We start from the raw sequence: 17,918 nt of genomic DNA, 5'->3' as shown, positions 1-17,918 counted from the left end.
TTCGTTTACGACGGCAACTTCCTCCTCCTCCTCCCTTCGCTGATGCTATTTTACGGTTAAATGGACAGCCTTTATTAATCGCGCCGATTATACGCGTGAATCGGCAACGCGCGGCCAGCACCGAAATACGGTGTAATCGCGCGAGCAAACGGTGCTTCTGTTCGTATACAGTCGGGATTCTTCCCCGAGGAAATTACCGGCGGCCCGCAAATGGACCCACGCCATATAGAGCTTGTTCTCTCCACGCTCTCGTGCAGCTCTCCGTGAACACACGGTATTCCGCGATGCTTCTGCACCGGTGAATCGAGTCAGTCCCGCGGGGCGAAAAATCAAGAGCGTTACGTCTCTCGCGAAGCGCTCACTCTCGCGAATTACTCGCGATATGAGGGATATTTGACGCGCTATCGGTGTCCGATAAAAAGACCGCACGATGTGTTCGATGACCTCTCAGATGCGATGATTAATTTTTCACGTGTGGAATTTTAGAAATGAGAGAATTTCGGTCGTTCTCATTCATCATACGTACGCGTACTAAATTATCATTCGTCCATTATACCCGGCAATTTCCCTGGTGTGCAGTTCGCCCTGCACGAAATTTCGGTACCTCTGGTTTTTTGCGCGCTCCAGGTGTGTCCGCTCGTTTTTATTGCATGCGCAATATCACCTAGCAGTTTTAATGATCTTACTTTTTTTCTTTCTTATTTTTCTTCCTTGACATAAATACTATTTGGAACACCTTCAGAATCAATCAAGACCATTACCGCAGGTTTTTTATAAATGTGTGGAGATATGATAGGAAGATAAATGTCAATATAGTGAAGTTAATAATATATTGTACATAAAGTCATTAATAATTATGAGAGATATAAGTTACAAAATCAATAATGTTGAAAGATTTCGATTCATTTATACGATTTAATAATTACATTCGAAATTACTTGCTTCTATATATTGCCGCAGATTTTTTTTTATAAATATGTGGAAATATGATAGAGAAGTAAATGTCACAATATAGCGAAGTTAATAATATTGTACATTATAAAATCGTTAACAATGATGAAAGTTGTAAGTTAGAAAATCAATAATATTGAAATATATAAAATTACTTTATTATTGAAATTTATTCATACGATTTAATAATTATATTCGAAATTAATACATAAAATTCCGCATAGAATATACATATAATAATATTCTTTATTAGTGTTGCAACGCGTCGGTTTATCCGCCCGGAACTCCGCGAACATTATTGTGTACGCAAATCTCCATAAAGTCCATGCACCGTGTAAGCCCGAACGTTTTCCCGCATAGAGGAGGATAGGGCCTCTTCGCGTAACGTAAGATAGAAGGAACCGTTTCGCACGTAGACCTGGGCACCGTCGTATTTTGTCCCGCGCACGTTCTAACCAACCGTAGCTTTGCAATCCGAGCTGCAGCCCTTACGGCTCGAGTTGCAACGCCCGCGGTAGCCTGCAGCTATACTTGGCGCCTCCATCGCGGGCGAGTCCTAACGACGAGCGAAAACGACGCGGGGCTGTAAAACCGCCCACGGACGCACACGGGGATTATTTAAGCGGCGGTAACGACTCCAACAACTCGCGGCGAGATCGTCGCTTGCAGGTGCTCGGGGAATATTCGCCGCGCGTACGCGTATATATATTTGAAAGCCGAGCGAAATTATTGCGAAGCGGTTAGCGATATTTGTTATGCATATAAAGGAGGATATGAAAGCGATACTGCGCGGTTTACGATTCCATTTGGAAAGTGCGGTGCGCATACTTTGGCCGCGTTAAGTAAATTGACCTATTGCCTATGTGTGTTGTAATTATTACAAGTTCTCGAACTCTGAAATAACATAGCCGTGTGCGATTATTCGCTGGGATTGATGCGTGTCGTACGTATACAGTCGGGTAACAATTATCAGATCGAGTATTTAAGCCTCTACGTAATCTGATATTTGTGTAATACCTTCAGTAATATACAACTGTAGTTTACGAATATATAATTAGAGACTACGGTATTATTATAGTGCAAGATTACCGGAGGATCTCTCTTCGATGTGTGTTTAGTAGGGGTTAAACGAGTAGACTAACCAGATGTTTGCTCAGACGCTATAAGCTGTAATCTTGAATTGTCTATTGATAAAATTATCGACCAAAATATCATATATTTCAGTCATAAATTATTTTTAATATCTATATTGTATTTATAATTTATTTTTGCAACGCATTAAATAAAGCTTGCGGTGTTCTGCTTCCCTAATATAAAGCTATACACCATTTTCCGTGGTAATTGGAATTTTTTCCACCTTCATGACAGCGATGTGTAGTTTTGATGAAACAAATGTTCATTTGAGGTACCCAACAGAACCACTAAAATTCAAACAAAAATAAAAACTTTAACAACCAACCATTTAGAAGATAAAAGACACGGTCGCTCTATAATGCTATTAACTTTGTGTGTATGAAGTGTTACATTTAAAGCATAAACTAACATTTTGCAGCGTTGATTTTAAAATTAATGTTAAAGTAAAAATTATGAAGTTTTCAAGAGAATGTATGCTAATAATTGTTGTTGGAGATAATTCTATTTCTGCGAAATAAAAACCATCTTTCTTTTGTGAAAATTGACGTCTTTCTATTTTCTATATCAGCATTGATATTGTTTTCTTAAAATACCGTTTCCGCCGCTCAGTTTTATCCATGATCGATTTTAGATGACCCCTTAAGAGTGCTATTTTAGAGAATATAATTTTCTAATTATTCAATAACGAATCTCATATTTTTGAGATCTAAATGTAATGTCGAATGAGAGATTTACACGTACAAAATGTGAAACTATTGTCGATTGTTAACACGTGTTTGTAAAAACGAGTGCCATCGGTTTCAAGCGGGTAGCTGCATCCTCGTGAAGACTTTATCAGCAAACCGCGATTTTCCCGCTGACATATCTATCTCACACGGTCGTAGTCGCGATCGCACACGTATATGTATACGTAAGAACTATTCGCCTAGTGATTAGGGCAAAATCTGAATATTCCTCGTGATTTGGACCATTTCACCTGGCCGTTTCCACGGGAGGTCACCCGGGGACGAAGACCACGTTCTCCACAGTTCTCGCACGCTTCTGAATATTCATTCACGTGAGTTGGCTCTGGTCGGAGTTGCTTTAAATCGCCCGCCACGAGACCGCTCACGACCACTTCTCCTTCAACTCGCATTCCTGACTTTGCCGTTGCCCCAAGTTACCATTGCATTTGGGTCCTCGGTCTCGTCAGTGCTGCGATGCTCTGGTGACTCTGTAACCTCCCTCCGATTTCGAAGCACACTTCGGCGCGACACCTCGAATTCATTGTGCGTTTCGCGCGCGCGAAAACGTGAGTGCCAATCGGTGTAGTCATTTATCCGCGAGATCGGTATGCGCGTACACGTTTTTCCACATATATCGCGTGCCGATTTACGACATGGAAATTTGTTCGATCTATTCAATTTGGAAACCATTTTTTGAACCATTTATTCGTATTTCTAGATTTCTAGATATATTTGATGATGTAATTCATCGACACATATTTTTTAATCATTATTACTATATTTATTACACTGAGATCTTTAAAAGCACGTAAATATCTAAAATGGTATACATATAAATAAATTATTTTATTAGATTTTTGTATAAAAAATACAACGGGTATCAAAGGCATTGCAACGTTTTCTACATGAAATCTTGCAAATAAATCTTCTTTTGAGAACAATTTATAATTATTTGATAGTTACTGAATTATTTGTCGTTTTAGACTTGGCATCCACTCTTGTTGGAAAAATAAATCTTGAAAATTGGGTCAAGCCTTTTCTGCGCGGTTATTATTAAATGTAAGAGGTTTATCAAATTACAGAGCAATTCATTATGCTGCAATGGGTTTTGAAGTTGTTTGTATACATTTTATCATTGGTACATTTACATCTTGATTATTAATTTCATGATCATATGCATTTATTAAAGCGAATACTTGGCGGAAATGCAGAACCGATTTTCTAAAAATTATTATATCACAAGAAGAGGAATAAAGATAATTATCTGCAATGTCATTCAAAAGGTGCATAATATGACATACTTATAGCTATATTTTATTTCATAGCTTTATACTTTAATTTTACCGATACTTAACGTCACATTTTATAATAAAAAGTCTGCACACAATGTAATTCCGGAAATTTACGCTGCTACAATTGAGTAATACAATATTAATGTGCAGTTCCGGGATGTGAAGTATCATAGACGTATCGGCTAACACATTATTAACCTTGCTCGTAACTATAACTTCCGTTGGGAGAAGTTCTATACTGAGATTCATTAAAAATTACTCGAAGGAATTTGGTGAATTTGTGTAAATTTATCAGAAACAGTGAAATACGGAAGAACATGAATATAAATAACTTTGTGACTTGAGAGAAATTACACAAAAAGATGTGGAATGTTTTTCTCCTATTTATTTTTAAGAAAATTTTTCTCATTTTATATTAATATATTTTACAATTATTCATTCAATTATTTTTTAATAAATATTTATATTAAAGTATTATTTTTTGTTTTACACTAAATATATTTTTTCATATTTTTATAAAAAGATTTAAAATTATTATTTTATTTCTTATGACTATGTATTTTTGTAATAATTTTTGCAATAATCTTGTAATCGGCGCCATGAAGTAATAAACCACTATTGGAAAATGAATAATTTTAATCCCGAATAAATTTAAATTACCTTAGTGAGAAATTAATGACAGAAATATTTAGAACACGAATCAGAACACGAGATACAATCTCTTATAAGTTGTAAAGCCAATTTTAAGTATGCTTTTGCGTTGAAAATGAATCTACCAAATTACTGCGCTTAGTACGTTCATAAACATCTCACAGTTTACAAGGTAGATCGCTTGTCGAAATATATTTTGTAGTTTCTCGTTATTAAAAAGTTTATAATCTTGTGTATAATGTTGAAAGAGAAATGCAGGATTTGCACGATATAAAATATAAAAATAATATAAGTACGAATACTAAAATATGAAGCAAGATGCAAAAATAATTTGTTATACAATACATGTATCGCATAAGCTGCGAATACACTTAAGCTTTCTCGATTATTAGATTATCGATTTTTAGATGTTCCTGCAGTTCCTTCGTTCTAGTTTGAGAACTTCATACCAAATGTCGCGGTATTTCTGCAAGAAGTGCAACGAACGATAAACTTTATATTACTCAAAATTGCCGCGAACCTAGATTTCAAAGTCCAGAAGGTATTTGAAACGGAGAAATCAAACGTCTCTGGAGCGTAAACAATATCGCGGTGAAACGAAGAAGTTAACAATTCATGCGAGACCAAACTTGTCGGGTTTAAAATCTACCACAAAATTTTACGGTAACATGCTATGGACTGTGAAATGCAAACTGTTTTCCTTTATCACCATTAAAATAGACTTTCAAGTAACTTTAGAACATTAACTCGAAAAGACAGGTAGTGAATTATAAAATCCTCTTTACTCACTTGAGTTTCAGATGTCTAGGACGTTAAATTTTATAGAAATGCCTCGTGCAAAAATATTTTGTGTAATATTTAATATATTTTTTTATTTTAGTAAAAGAGACGATAGTTTTAAAATATTAAAATAATCAAATATTTTATGATCAAATTAGCATCATCGAAAAATATCCGCTTATTACAAAATTTCATACCATTTAGTATTAATGAATCATTTTATTTTTGATTTAATTTTAAATTATAGAACAGGAATTTGCTCATAGCGAATCAGCTTTGCATTAATCTTACAGTCTCTTTATTTTAGGAAAATATATTACATCTGAATCACCAAACTCTTGACTAAATGTGTACGTAGTATTCTGCTGAATTGGGAATAATTAGTACATACATTTTTAATTTTGTGATAGACGTAGCTTTTTTCCTGAAAGACGGTTTAATTCAATACTTTTCGGCAAGAAGTAAAGAATATTTTTTACGAAAATTATTTGCTGTTCTAGATTCACTGTTTTCTTAGAATAATTACGACTCATTTATTTCTCGAAATATTCTATTTGCGCGTGGTTGTTACTGCAAGAGCTCCGAAATGGAAAGGAATGCCCTTCCATCGTGCCGCACTTTGAACGAGATCGACGTTACTTATTAATCATTGCCTACCTGCCGGCTCAAAGACCAGTGGTAGTCTCATTCATCCGCTCTGTCGCGGATATCTTTTGCTTCCTTTTGCCGTCTTTCAACTACTAGACTTATCTCCTCCCACCCTACTTCCCTCTCTATCTTTTTCCTTCTGTTTTTCATTTCACAATTTGCAGGTTCGAATGGGATTTGAAGCGAGAAAAAACTTTTTCTGTGAGATAAAATTAGAGATAAAACAGTTACAAACGTATTTGTCAATTAAGTTTAAACAATTGAAAAATGCATCGAGCGATTAAAAATGATCGAAAATTATGAGAGATATCGAAATAAAAATGCAAATGTGGAACGAGAATATTACAATGAAAGATAAATTAACTGCTCTTTTCTTAGATGGACAAGAGGCAAACAGACTCCGGGTCGATAGTGGATTCGAATTTATGCACATCCAAGCGTATAAGGTGCACAATAGCTGATGATATCGGTTTAATGCTTTGCGGGTTGCGCCGAAGAGGTCACAGTCAGCATATACGAAATGCATAGAAAGATCGAAATGTGAAATAAGATTTAAAAATATATTATATTTAAGACACTTTTGCAAAAGTGAGCTTTGACCAGGAATCTTTTCATGTAATTGGGACGGTCGAATCTTGCAGTATAATTAAAATGGAAAATTAAGTACGGGAAGTGATTATTATTGAATACTGTAATGTTCTTTACTGTGTGTGTGTGTGTGTGTGTGTGTGTGTGTGTGTGTGTGTGTGTGTGTGTGTGTGAAATTTATTATTAAAAGTAGATTATTGAAATTACATCTTTCCGTTAATTTTGATTCGGCTTTATTTTCGCTGAAATTTAACTTGAAGTTTAATTAGGATGGATTGATAGTACATGAGTACACTCTGCTCATTAATGCTCCTTAAACAATGTTACGCGTTCCCCGATGAATTTGAGGCTATCTTCTTTAGCGAAAATTTCACCGATGGTGTAATTACACTTTGCAGCTTTAAAATTTTTAACTTTTGGGAACTGAATGAATGCTATAAAAATTTGAATGAAATGTGCGGTTATACGCTGATATAATATACTTTACATTTTTTACGAGACGTTATGTGTAAATTAAAGTAGGAAAAACCACAATACAGAGGATACCATAAGTTACGTAACTGTTTACGGTGGCTTGAGATGAAGCCAATAAAGCGGTCGTTAAAACAGCTCTATAAAAAGCTTGCTTTCTCATGATAAAGATGGCTGAGCTCTAGATGATATCACTAAATACTCTTCTCCTAGATGGAAGATTTCTTTCATTGTTAGATTATTAAAAATGTCTTATTAGCTTTATCTTCTATTTAAAGAACTATATAGATTTGTCGAACTTTAGATTTGTTGAAAAAAAAAAAAAAAAAAAAAAAAAAGGTTTTTATGGGTACTCTGCAACATTGTTGTGTCTGAAAAAAATTCAAACAGTTTGGTATTTCGGGAAATCAAATTAGAGCTGATCCAGAAGTTACAGTTTAAGAGCTATTTGCATTTGGCAGAATACCAATACGAATTTAACAGAATTTGACTACATCTTGGAATCCTGGTCACGCGAGAATTAACTTTATGTAGATTATTATCTGCATTCGACGTCGAATATACGTTCGGGTCCATTCTCCTCTACTGGCATTTACAATGTCTCTCTATCCTTTTAGCGTGGAATATGAGAATGAGGGGAAACTTTTCTACTCTTTCAACGACTCGTCCAAATCAGAAGTAGCAATTTCTGCGAACGTGAAAATTCGCTCAAAAGCAGAAAACTGAGAAAACTAGGCTTGGGTTAAGAAACACATCGGGATTATGGCATATATCGAGCAGACGAGAATGATACGCTAAGATGAGAGAGAAAAGAAAATGTACCAAGTAATATAAGTGTTTCTAGTGACAAAAATTTTTTGCTGAAAACTGAAGTATTCTTTCTTTAAACTGAAAATTAAATAAACGTCGTAAACTCTTTATAATTTTAGAAGTTTTAACATGAAATATTTTACTAATTGTAAGTTTATTTAAAATAGTTTAAAGAGTATTTTGTAATTTCTTTGGATTTTTCAAGCGCAAATCATTGGAATTCTATTCTTTGTTTTATCGGACACAATTGAAGAACTATTTATCTTTTAACATTTCTATTTATTCATTAATGATATTCATTAACGAGAGATTCATTAACGTAAATTTAAATACAAGAATATTATTTTAATAAATCTTCCTCTCTTTTAAATAAATATATTTTTTCAGTTTTATTAATAAATGGATTTTTTCAAAAAAATTTTTCCTCTCTTTTAATAAATAAAGTTTTTTAGAAATAATTATACGTATTGTTATTAAATATTTACTTTACAAAATTAGAAAACCAAGCAGTTATTATGCATATTCTACTTTTTCTTATATTAAATAGTTATGTATATAACGGCTAATATTCCAAATTCAATACGGTTTATGAAATGCAATATTGATAAAAAATATTTAATAGTTACTGTAAGAATATTATCTGATAAGAACTTTAACTCTTATATTCTTAAAAATCTCTTATATTTTGATATCGACGTTCAATGGCGCAAATATTTCTGCAAATAAAAAAATCAAGAGTTATTTTAGTTTTCGGTAAAGCGTGTCACCGCATATATCGAGCATGTTTCGGAACATTCGGCCGAAAGAGATGAACGATGACGACTGCGTGAGTACATGCCTTTGTTGCAGCAACAAACAAACAAACAGACAAACGCACCGAGGAATCCTTCAGGATTTCAGCTCGAATTTTCAGTTAGGATTTCCAGTTAAAAATCACGCGGTGCGTGCAAGAAGACGACGATGGGCTCGGCGCGGCGCGGCGCGGCGCGGCGCGGCATGACTTGGCGTAACGCACACAATGTTTTTACTTTGATCGCCGGCTCGTTGAACGTAGAGCAATCGCGCTGGAGCTATCTACGTCCGAGCAATCACGTTCGTACCGCCATTTGTGCCATTGCCGTTGCTCTTGTTGGAGCCAGTACACGCACAAAGCGCATGGATAATTAGACCCGGGCTCTTGCTGCAACAGCAGCAGCGGCAGCAACACAGCAGTTGCAGAGCGCTCACGTTCTCCCTTTCTAGCAGTGTGTTAGTTAAAGTTTTACCCACGAGAGACTACGCCCCGTGCTGGCTTGCTTTTCCACCGTTCCTCTCCGTTTCGCGCGTCTCTCGTTCGTTTTCAAGGCGTGCATTTTCTGTTTTTTTTTTTTTTTTTTTTTGGGTGCCATCTCGTAAATCTTCGATATTTCTTTATTTACCTTCTCACGGAGAGACACGACTTGCTTAAAAATTTGACGTTCCGCTCACGTGGCGGTTTTAAAAGGTCTGACAATTGCGCTTTTGCGCTTCCATTTCATTTGTCATTTCTGGTAATTAACAGAAAAACGGAACGGTAAATTGTGCGATTAAGCTCCGAGCGCGGGATTACCACAAATCGATGTACACCGCTACGAGGTTTGCGAGATTATTTAGTAAATAATTGTGTGACTGAGTAGTGATTATATTCTGATGTTTATCAATACCATAGCTGTTTACAATAATTATCTACCTGCGAAAGTTAGATATGTTTACCCGTGTACCCAAGTACTTCGTAAATTATGTTGTTGTCAAGAGCATAATATGATATAATAATTAAATAAATTACAACAATTATAATAATTAAATGAAGGAATAAACAGTTGTGGAACAATGGTATCAGTTGATGGAAATTGTTGTATATTTTTTTATGAAAATTTATGGAAGCATAAATAATGGAATAACATTTTAAATCATGTTAAATTATTCAATCTATTCAATAGTTGAATATTAGAATAATGCGTCTCAGCGTTGACAGCGTCTTGCCTTGGATTTTTTATAACAAAGCTAAGAAGAAGGTCAAATGGTTTTTATTATGCGGGCGTTCTATTATGTTATTTGCATAAACATTCCAAGTACATTCGCATTCTTCGACTAACGATATTTATTAGCTCTCGATTTTTCTACATAAAATAGGACTAAAAAATATGTAAGTGATATAAAGATACAACAAAAACATTAGTTAGTAGCTCTGCAAAAGCATTAAGCGTCATTGCAATTTCTTGTTTTTCAAAGTGAAAAATACGTAATTTCTATCACATTTTCTTCTATCAACTGAAATATATACATAACCCACAAATTCGAGTAAATTTATGTCCTGAGAGAGAGAGAGAGAGAGAGAGAGAGAGAGAGAGAGAGAGAGAGAGAGAGAGAGAGAGAGAGAGAGAGAGAGAGAGAGAGAGAGAGAGAGAGAGAGAGAGAGAGAGAGAGAGAGAGAGAGAGAGAGAGAGAGAGAGAGAGAGAGAGAGAGAGAGAGAGAGAGAGAGAGAGAGAGAGAGAGAGAGAGAGAGAGAGAGAGAGAGAGAGAGAGAGAGAGAGAGAGAGAGAGAGAGAGAGAGAGAGAGAGAGAGAGAGAGAGAGAGAGAGAGAGAGAGAGAGAGAGAGAGAGAGAGAGAGAGAGAGAGAGAGAGAGAGAGAGAGAGAGAGAGAGAGAGAGAGAGAGAGAGAGAGAGAGAGAGAGAGAGAGAGAGAGAGAGAGAGAGAGAGAGAGAGAGAGAGAGAGAGAGAGAGAGAGAGAGAGAGAGAGAGAGAGAGAGAGAGAGAGAGAGAGAGAGAGAGAGAGAGAGAGAGAGAGAGAGAGAGAGAGAGAGAGAGAGAGAGAGAGAGAGAGAGAGAGAGAGAGAGAGAGAGAGAGAGAGAGAGAGAGAGAGAGAGAGAGAGAGAGAGAGAGAGAGAGAGAGAGAGAGAGAGAGAGAGAGAGAGAGAGAGAGAGAGAGAGAGAGAGAGAGAGAGAGAGAGAGAGAGAGAGAGAGAGAGAGAGAGAGAGAGAGAGAGAGAGAGAGAGAGAGAGAGAGAGAGAGAGAGAGAGAGAGAGAGAGAGAGAGAGAGAGAGAGAGAGAGAGAGAGAGAGAGAGAGAGAGAGAGAGAGAGAGAGAGAGAGAGAGAGAGAGAGAGAGAGAGAGAGAGAGAGAGAGAGAGAGAGAGAGAGAGAGAGAGAGAGAGAGAGAGAGAGAGAGAGAGAGAGAGAGAGAGAGAGAGAGAGAGAGAGAGAGAGAGAGAGAGAGAGAGAGAGAGAGAGAGAGAGAGAGAGAGAGAGAGAGAGAGAGAGAGAGAGAGAGAGAGAGAGAGAGAGAGAGAGAGAGAGAGAGAGAGAGAGAGAGAGAGAGAGAGAGAGAGAGAGAGAGAGAGAGAGAGAGAGAGAGAGAGAGAGAGAGAGAGAGAGAGAGAGAGAGAGAGAGAGAGAGAGAGAGAGAGAGAGAGAGAGAGAGAGAGAGAGAGAGAGAGAGAGAGAGAGAGAGAGAGAGAGAGAGAGAGAGAGAGAGAGAGAGAGAGAGAGAGAGAGAGAGAGAGAGAGAGAGAGAGAGAGAGAGAGAGAGAGAGAGAGAGAGAGGAGTACCGCTTCTGCTTCGCGATGAATATGATAATCTCAAGTTCCGAAATTAGAGTTATAATCACGTAGTCGTCCCTCCACGTTTCCACGTTTGCAATCCACCATCGCGGAGCCGCGTATGGGATGTAGAAAATTAGATCTTTTTCTCCACATCGAGAGAGCATCCGCCGATCGAACGGAGTGCTTTCCCGTTGTTTGTGTAAACGCGCAATGGAGCTCGCGCTCCGTCTAATGTAAGAGAAAGTCTCATTTTCGGTGCGCGCGGCACTCGTGGAATCGGAAAGCGACGGCCGCTGCGACGAGACGCTGCAGGGAAGTGACTCTCTCGATCTGCAACTCGTCTCTCGTATCTCACGAAAGTAGGGCGAGCCACGCCTAGCGAGGCGTGCTCTTGCTCTTGCAAACATCACGGCAAACACGACGGATCCGCGGCGTAACACTTCTTTTTTTCCCCCGACTTCGCCGGATCGTGATTCATGATCTGATTTTATTAGATCGCTCGGGCGCGCAGCTGCTGCGAGACGATCATGAATTTATGACTCTGTCCGCCAGATGTTAAGTAACAATGCGGCGCATTGTCGCACTGGAAAGCGATTGAACACGGCCGAGATTAATTAATATTTTAATAGCATTATACGCAATTATTGTCGGTTCTGATTATAACGCTCTTGAATCAGTATTGCGATGCTTACAAATTCGCTCGAGTAAATTGGGATTTAACCGTCGCGGCGACTGAATATTAGGACTCTGCTTCGTTTACTTTGGTGAATTTGTAAAATCGAAGAAAAACGAGCGTTGCGCGTAGCGCGGAATGATAATTTCGCTTCAGACATTTACAAGGGCTTCCTTTATACACGGGGTGTTCAGAAAATATGAGGTTAAATTTCTATCATTAAATTCGTTCGTTCGATTGGAAATCCGGGAGCATTTATTGTTGCACTTGTCGTAATTCGATGCTTTCGCTTCGTTAATGAAAGAGTGAAATTGGTCATTTTTTGCCTTTTTGTGGATCCAATTTAACGTAAAATGCGTTAAAATTTGGTTTGTCTTGCGGAGAACCTTGTCAGTGATCGAAATGTGTTAGCGAGACGTTTTGGATACATAATGCATACATGTTGACAGTAGGGTTTTTCAGTCCCGATACGCCACGGAAATGCGACTATGTGTTTTACGAACACCTTGTATGTACGTGAATATACATATTCGATACTACGTTAATCTTGAACGTATTCGAGGTAGTAGACGGCAGTACACGGCTCCAGGACAAATAGAAACTCGAGCTGGCGACCTCTCTGCATAATGCATAACATCGTCGTCTTCTTCATCGTCGTCGTTGCAGTCGGTGGTCGCCCACCGTTCCTTCGTTAGCCTTTTATCCTTCCTCGTGCTTTCCTTTACTTATTCCAAGTAGTAGTTTTCTTCTACAAGAAGATATGCATATATAAGTTCTGGGCGAAAAGGGGACAAAGGACCTGTTCCTTTCTATTCTTCTTTTTTCCGCCGTTCCGCAAAGAATACATGCGTTCAATTTGGAGTACTGGTACACACGGAACATTGTGCATACACGAGCGAATCCAATTTTCTCAAAGTAATATATTCTCTTGGGCGCACTCGCGCGATAATACGTTAATAATGTTACTAAACAATAATCGTGAAATAAATGCAATAAAAAGCGCTTTACTGTTGAAAGAACAAACTCTGTTAAAATATTTTATAATCTAATGAGTCGTGATTAACCTGTTAGCGTTGGAGAACGCTCTGTTTTTGAAGTACGCAAGAATTTTATTCTCGCGCTGTGTATTATCGCTTCTGCTTTGTCTTAAAATCATATGTTCGTTATCGATTCTCAATATTATATTTCTCCAAGTAACGGCTTCCGCCAGCATAATATTATATATTTGCGTTAGTTTTTCCATCTCTCTCTACCGCGGTTTATTTACATCTCACACACACTCTCTCACGTATTCATCTATACACGTATACCAACGCTAATGTGTCCCCTCTTATTGTGTAAATCTTTCTTTAAAATTTTCAGAGTATCTATCTTCTAAACGTTAAATTAAAAACTACTAATATGTTAGAAACTTAAAAATTAAGAACAATTATGATTTTAAATATTTAATTTTGCAATTATGTCTTTAATGGAATCATAAACGTAGGAATGTTTTATAGTTGTTTGGATAACATTGTTTGTCTAATTAATCACGTTTTCGTTATAATTCTAAACTCGTTTATACTCGCTGTATATTATTATTTCTGCTTTGTCTTAAAATTATGTCTTTTATCGATTTTCAATATTATATTTCTCCAATGACTTTCTTCAGCACATGTATTTGCGATAGTTTTTCCAACTCTCTTTCTACCGCAGTTTATTGACGTCACACACACTCTCATCCAGCCATCTACACACGCACACCAGCGCTAATGTGCCCCCTCTCCCACTTTTCAATCAATAGCTATCCGAAATTTATATACATTGTTGTGTCTGTCGACGTTTGCAGTTATCTCTGTATTATTGCGCGAAATAGATCGATAAAATCTTAAGTAAGTATAAAGTTAACACTTCTAGTTTGTACATATCTCTAATTGCCTGTTTCTCGTAATAATCTGAAATTTCGACGTCACTAGCGATCAACGGTTTTACCGCGAATCTTCAACAAGTATCGAATAATACACGCGAAATTATAGAAAATTAATATTAATACATTTCTGTCTTACTGATGCAGATGTATGTAGGTATTTTATTAGAATAATATGCGCGAGCTTTGCGACGCATAGACTAACAGGTTGCTATTACATGATTACAGGAATGACGATCGGTAGCGGCGATGATGAAGCATGAAAGTTACCGTTGATTTATCCGGACATCCTGCAGGGCCATTTGTTTCCAGGATGACCGCACCGCTGCAGATTTTGACTCTGATCAGCTTATATGTCGTGCAAAATGCGGCTTGGCCGCAGGACCCCATTCCGAGACTGCTCGTCAAACATCGTGAGTAATATTTAAACAAGAATTCGTCTATTATAGTGCGCTAACAGTCAATATGTATTTCCGTTCCCATTTATAACCGCATCTATTGTTAGACCTATTGCTATTGCTGTGTGATTCATATGCTAAATTTTGCTTATTTGAAAATATTCTTAGTCACGTAGCTGACATAAATAGCGTTTGCATAGCTATCTTAAATCCACATTTTTGGAAAAAAGGAGATTATGTGTTGCGAAGCTGTGCAAAGATTAACGGTTCGTAAAAAAAGTAATAACTTGACGTATACTTAAAGCGATTGGATCTTCCATAGTTTGTAGTACAACAATATATAAATCTTCAATGACAATTAGGTAACGCGTTCCGACAGTTAATTATCGCTAGTCTCAATATCTGCCACAAGATAACTTACGTTAAGCTAACACCTCCACCGCACAGCAAATTGAATTGGAAACTATCGCAGAATTAAGTGCTATTTAGCTGCTAATTTACTGCTTCATTCTCGATTTTAACACCAAAGCCATTCAGTGGAAATCCGCGGAGCGAAAGATGTCTAATTAAATATCCGGGGCTTCACAAAAATTATACGCGAAATGAGAAAGTAACAATACTAGATTCGAATGCTGTCTGATTGCTCTTGGATAATTAACAGATCGGGCGTATTTATCGTAATGCAGATTATTTTGCCGAATAATGAGCTAATGTAAAAGTCATAGTCGATGTTGACGCAGAAAGCGGAAATCGTATAGTGCGCCCACCGCCCTCGGCAAAAGTAATTATCTATATTTCAATATTCGCACCTTCCCTGCAGGGCTCAATAATGATCCATTACTAAAATTTGGCGCGACGCGACGCCACAGCGACCTTTTGCGAGACGGAATTTAATAAAATGTAGCCACACTTCCACCGCGCTATTTTATAGATTTATCGAGTTACTAAATTGACGGCAGCTAGCCTTTCAGGATATACATAGGCGTTCAATTAAAATTAATCTAATTAATCAGTCGGAGTGTCGATAGTCACACTTCACGCGCCAACCAACCGCCAATTTATCGCACACTATTGCTTACGGCAGGTATAATCATTTTCTATTCCGTTAAATAAAGCGTTATAATGACTCCATCGTCATGCTGTAGGCAAAAATTTGCAAGTGCGGTCTTCGATCGCCGTTCAGTCAACACCGTTTTAGTCATTTTTTTCTCAGCACGAAATCAGAGATAGATTTTTCTTCTTATTTTGAAGTTAGATTTCACGTTTTAACGAAGTTTTAACTGAAAAACTAAGTCACCAATTAAGGAAGAACTAAATTTTTGTTGCGAAAAGATTAACCAATTGAGTTGACCAGGGAATACGCCTTCAAATTTGTATGAATTAAGAATCTTTCGCAGCTTCGTAATATATAATTTCCATTTTCTAAAAATATGGATTCGAGACGGTATGGAAATAAGCTTTTCAATTCAGTTATATTCCATATTTCATAAAGTTACAAGATATGAAATAGTCTGGCTCCAAACTCGTGGCATCCGCGTGGAAAGTCCTCGTTTAAATTTATTCGAAACGAGCGTCTTCCTCGAGTCTCTCTTTCTCTCGTGACTACTCGAAAAAAATTAGTTAGACTCGGAGAAGGATAATGTAGATAAGAGAATGCTAGCCATTCGTCGACCGTTTATCACGAGCAATCTCCAACTTGCTGGTTAACCCGTGACTTAATTTTCATTCGTACGCCGCAGAAGGTGGAAAAATCGTGAGAAACGGTAACGGCGACGGGAAATGGTTGTCGTGTCCTCTGGATCGCGACGACCCGGGCTATTCTATGTCCCTTCGTGAGGTCGCATTCTGCGCCGGATAGTCGGCGACTTTCATACGTGACTTTGACGGCGTATTCACGCGTTGTCAACGGCTGCACTACCTATTCAAAGGCACTTCCGCGCGATGTAAGCACCCTTTCGACCGCACCTGTGGATTTGGTTGTCTCGTGGCGCGAACATACCCCAAAACGGATAGACCGATGAGGCTAAACATAGACACACGCGGTGTTCGAGAGGCTAAAGGACGAGCAAGAGGCGCTTAAATGCAGGTTTCGATACGTATCGGACGCAGGTGTGACGCGAAATATCGCCTCTGAGAATGTATTTTTATCTGATCAAGGTGCAGACTTCTTTTTGAAAAAAATAGCTTTACGTGTTTAATTCTCTTTTTATTACTGTTAATATTTTTTGTTTATTTTTAAACCTTTAATATTTTTTGATAATATTCAGCTGTAATTAGTTGTAAAATAAAATAAAATTCTATTTTACAACTAATTACACATTTATTACATTTATTTTATTTTACAACTAATTTTATTTGCATTTTTGATGCACGTTATAATATTTGATATAATTATGGCTTAAATACTTTTCGTATCAACTTTTTTTTATCACAAAAAATTATTTTAATTTTCAAGAAGAAATATCCACTACGTGCTGCAAATGCATCTATCACAGAACATTTTACAATTAACAATAAGTGGAGTAAATTTTATCACTTTTTTTGTTATAAAAAATTGATAAAAATAATTTTCAAAAAAGAAGTGATTTATGACTATGCATTTAGATTTGATTGTTTATCGACGATTTCACGCTTTTTCACTCCGATCATGCCTCAAAGCGAAAAAGATTTATGTTTATTGCGCGTGCAATATGTTACGACATACGTTCACGTTGTTTTATCGCATAAAACGATAACAGAACGAGACTTTTGACTGTCACTTTGAGATCGAACATGGAACCTGTTGAAAAATCAGACAGGTCGTTGTTTTCGGTTGTAGATCGTACGCGTCGCTCTTCGTCGTAAACAAAGATACAATCGATAATTTCCGGCAAATCGGGGATGACGGCTTTTCGGAAGTTTACCCGACCGGAAGACAGAGAGAGGATCACACGCTGCGGCGGCGAGACAGCGGCCGGCGCGCGGGGGTTAACGACCGTTGGAAATCCCGCCGTTGGTGGTGGATCCGCCTCGGAGCTTTTGACGCGGATCAAATATTGGCGTGTGTCCTGTCGATCGACGCGCCCGCGCTACGCCACGGCATGGCGCCGCGGCCCGCTTTGGTAAATCCTATTGAGTATTCAATTACGGTAGGGGCGAGGGACGGGGCAGGCTACATACATACGTACATACAGTTGGCCGGCCGGCCGGTCGGTTTGCTCGAGATGAAATTGAACGATCTCCCGCAGTGTACACTAGGCGTCACAAATTCCGGAGAATATCCTAAGGAATTTTTAGAACCGCGCAAATTACATCGGGCCAATCTTGAATTCTCAATAACCAATTAT

General features: G+C 37.7%; 1 protein-coding gene across 5 annotated transcripts in view; it reads left to right on the top strand.

Annotated features, from left to right (window-relative positions):
• Positions 1-17,918, top strand: part of LOC105670446 (semaphorin-1A-like) — a 213,091-nt gene that overhangs the window by 31,346 nt on the left and 163,827 nt on the right. For 4 of the 5 annotated variants that reach the window (XR_010891135.1, XM_067358755.1, XM_067358763.1 and 1 more), the window contains exon 2: positions 14,423-14,607. Coding sequence is in view for 4 of the 5 variants with exons in the window: in XM_067358755.1 (XP_067214856.1) it covers positions 14,454-14,607 (154 nt within the window). In the remaining variant the exon portion in view is untranslated. Of the gene's footprint in view, positions 1-14,082; positions 14,160-14,422; positions 14,608-17,918 lie in introns of those variants that run through there. The other variant, XM_067358758.1, reaches the window with a different exon arrangement.

This window comes from Linepithema humile, chromosome 1 (assembly GCF_040581485.1).
Source record: "Linepithema humile isolate Giens D197 chromosome 1, Lhum_UNIL_v1.0, whole genome shotgun sequence".
Taxonomy (NCBI): Eukaryota; Metazoa; Arthropoda; class Insecta; order Hymenoptera; family Formicidae; genus Linepithema; species Linepithema humile.
The sequence above is the reverse complement of the archived record's forward strand: the minus strand, read 5'-3'. Positions and strand labels throughout refer to the sequence as shown.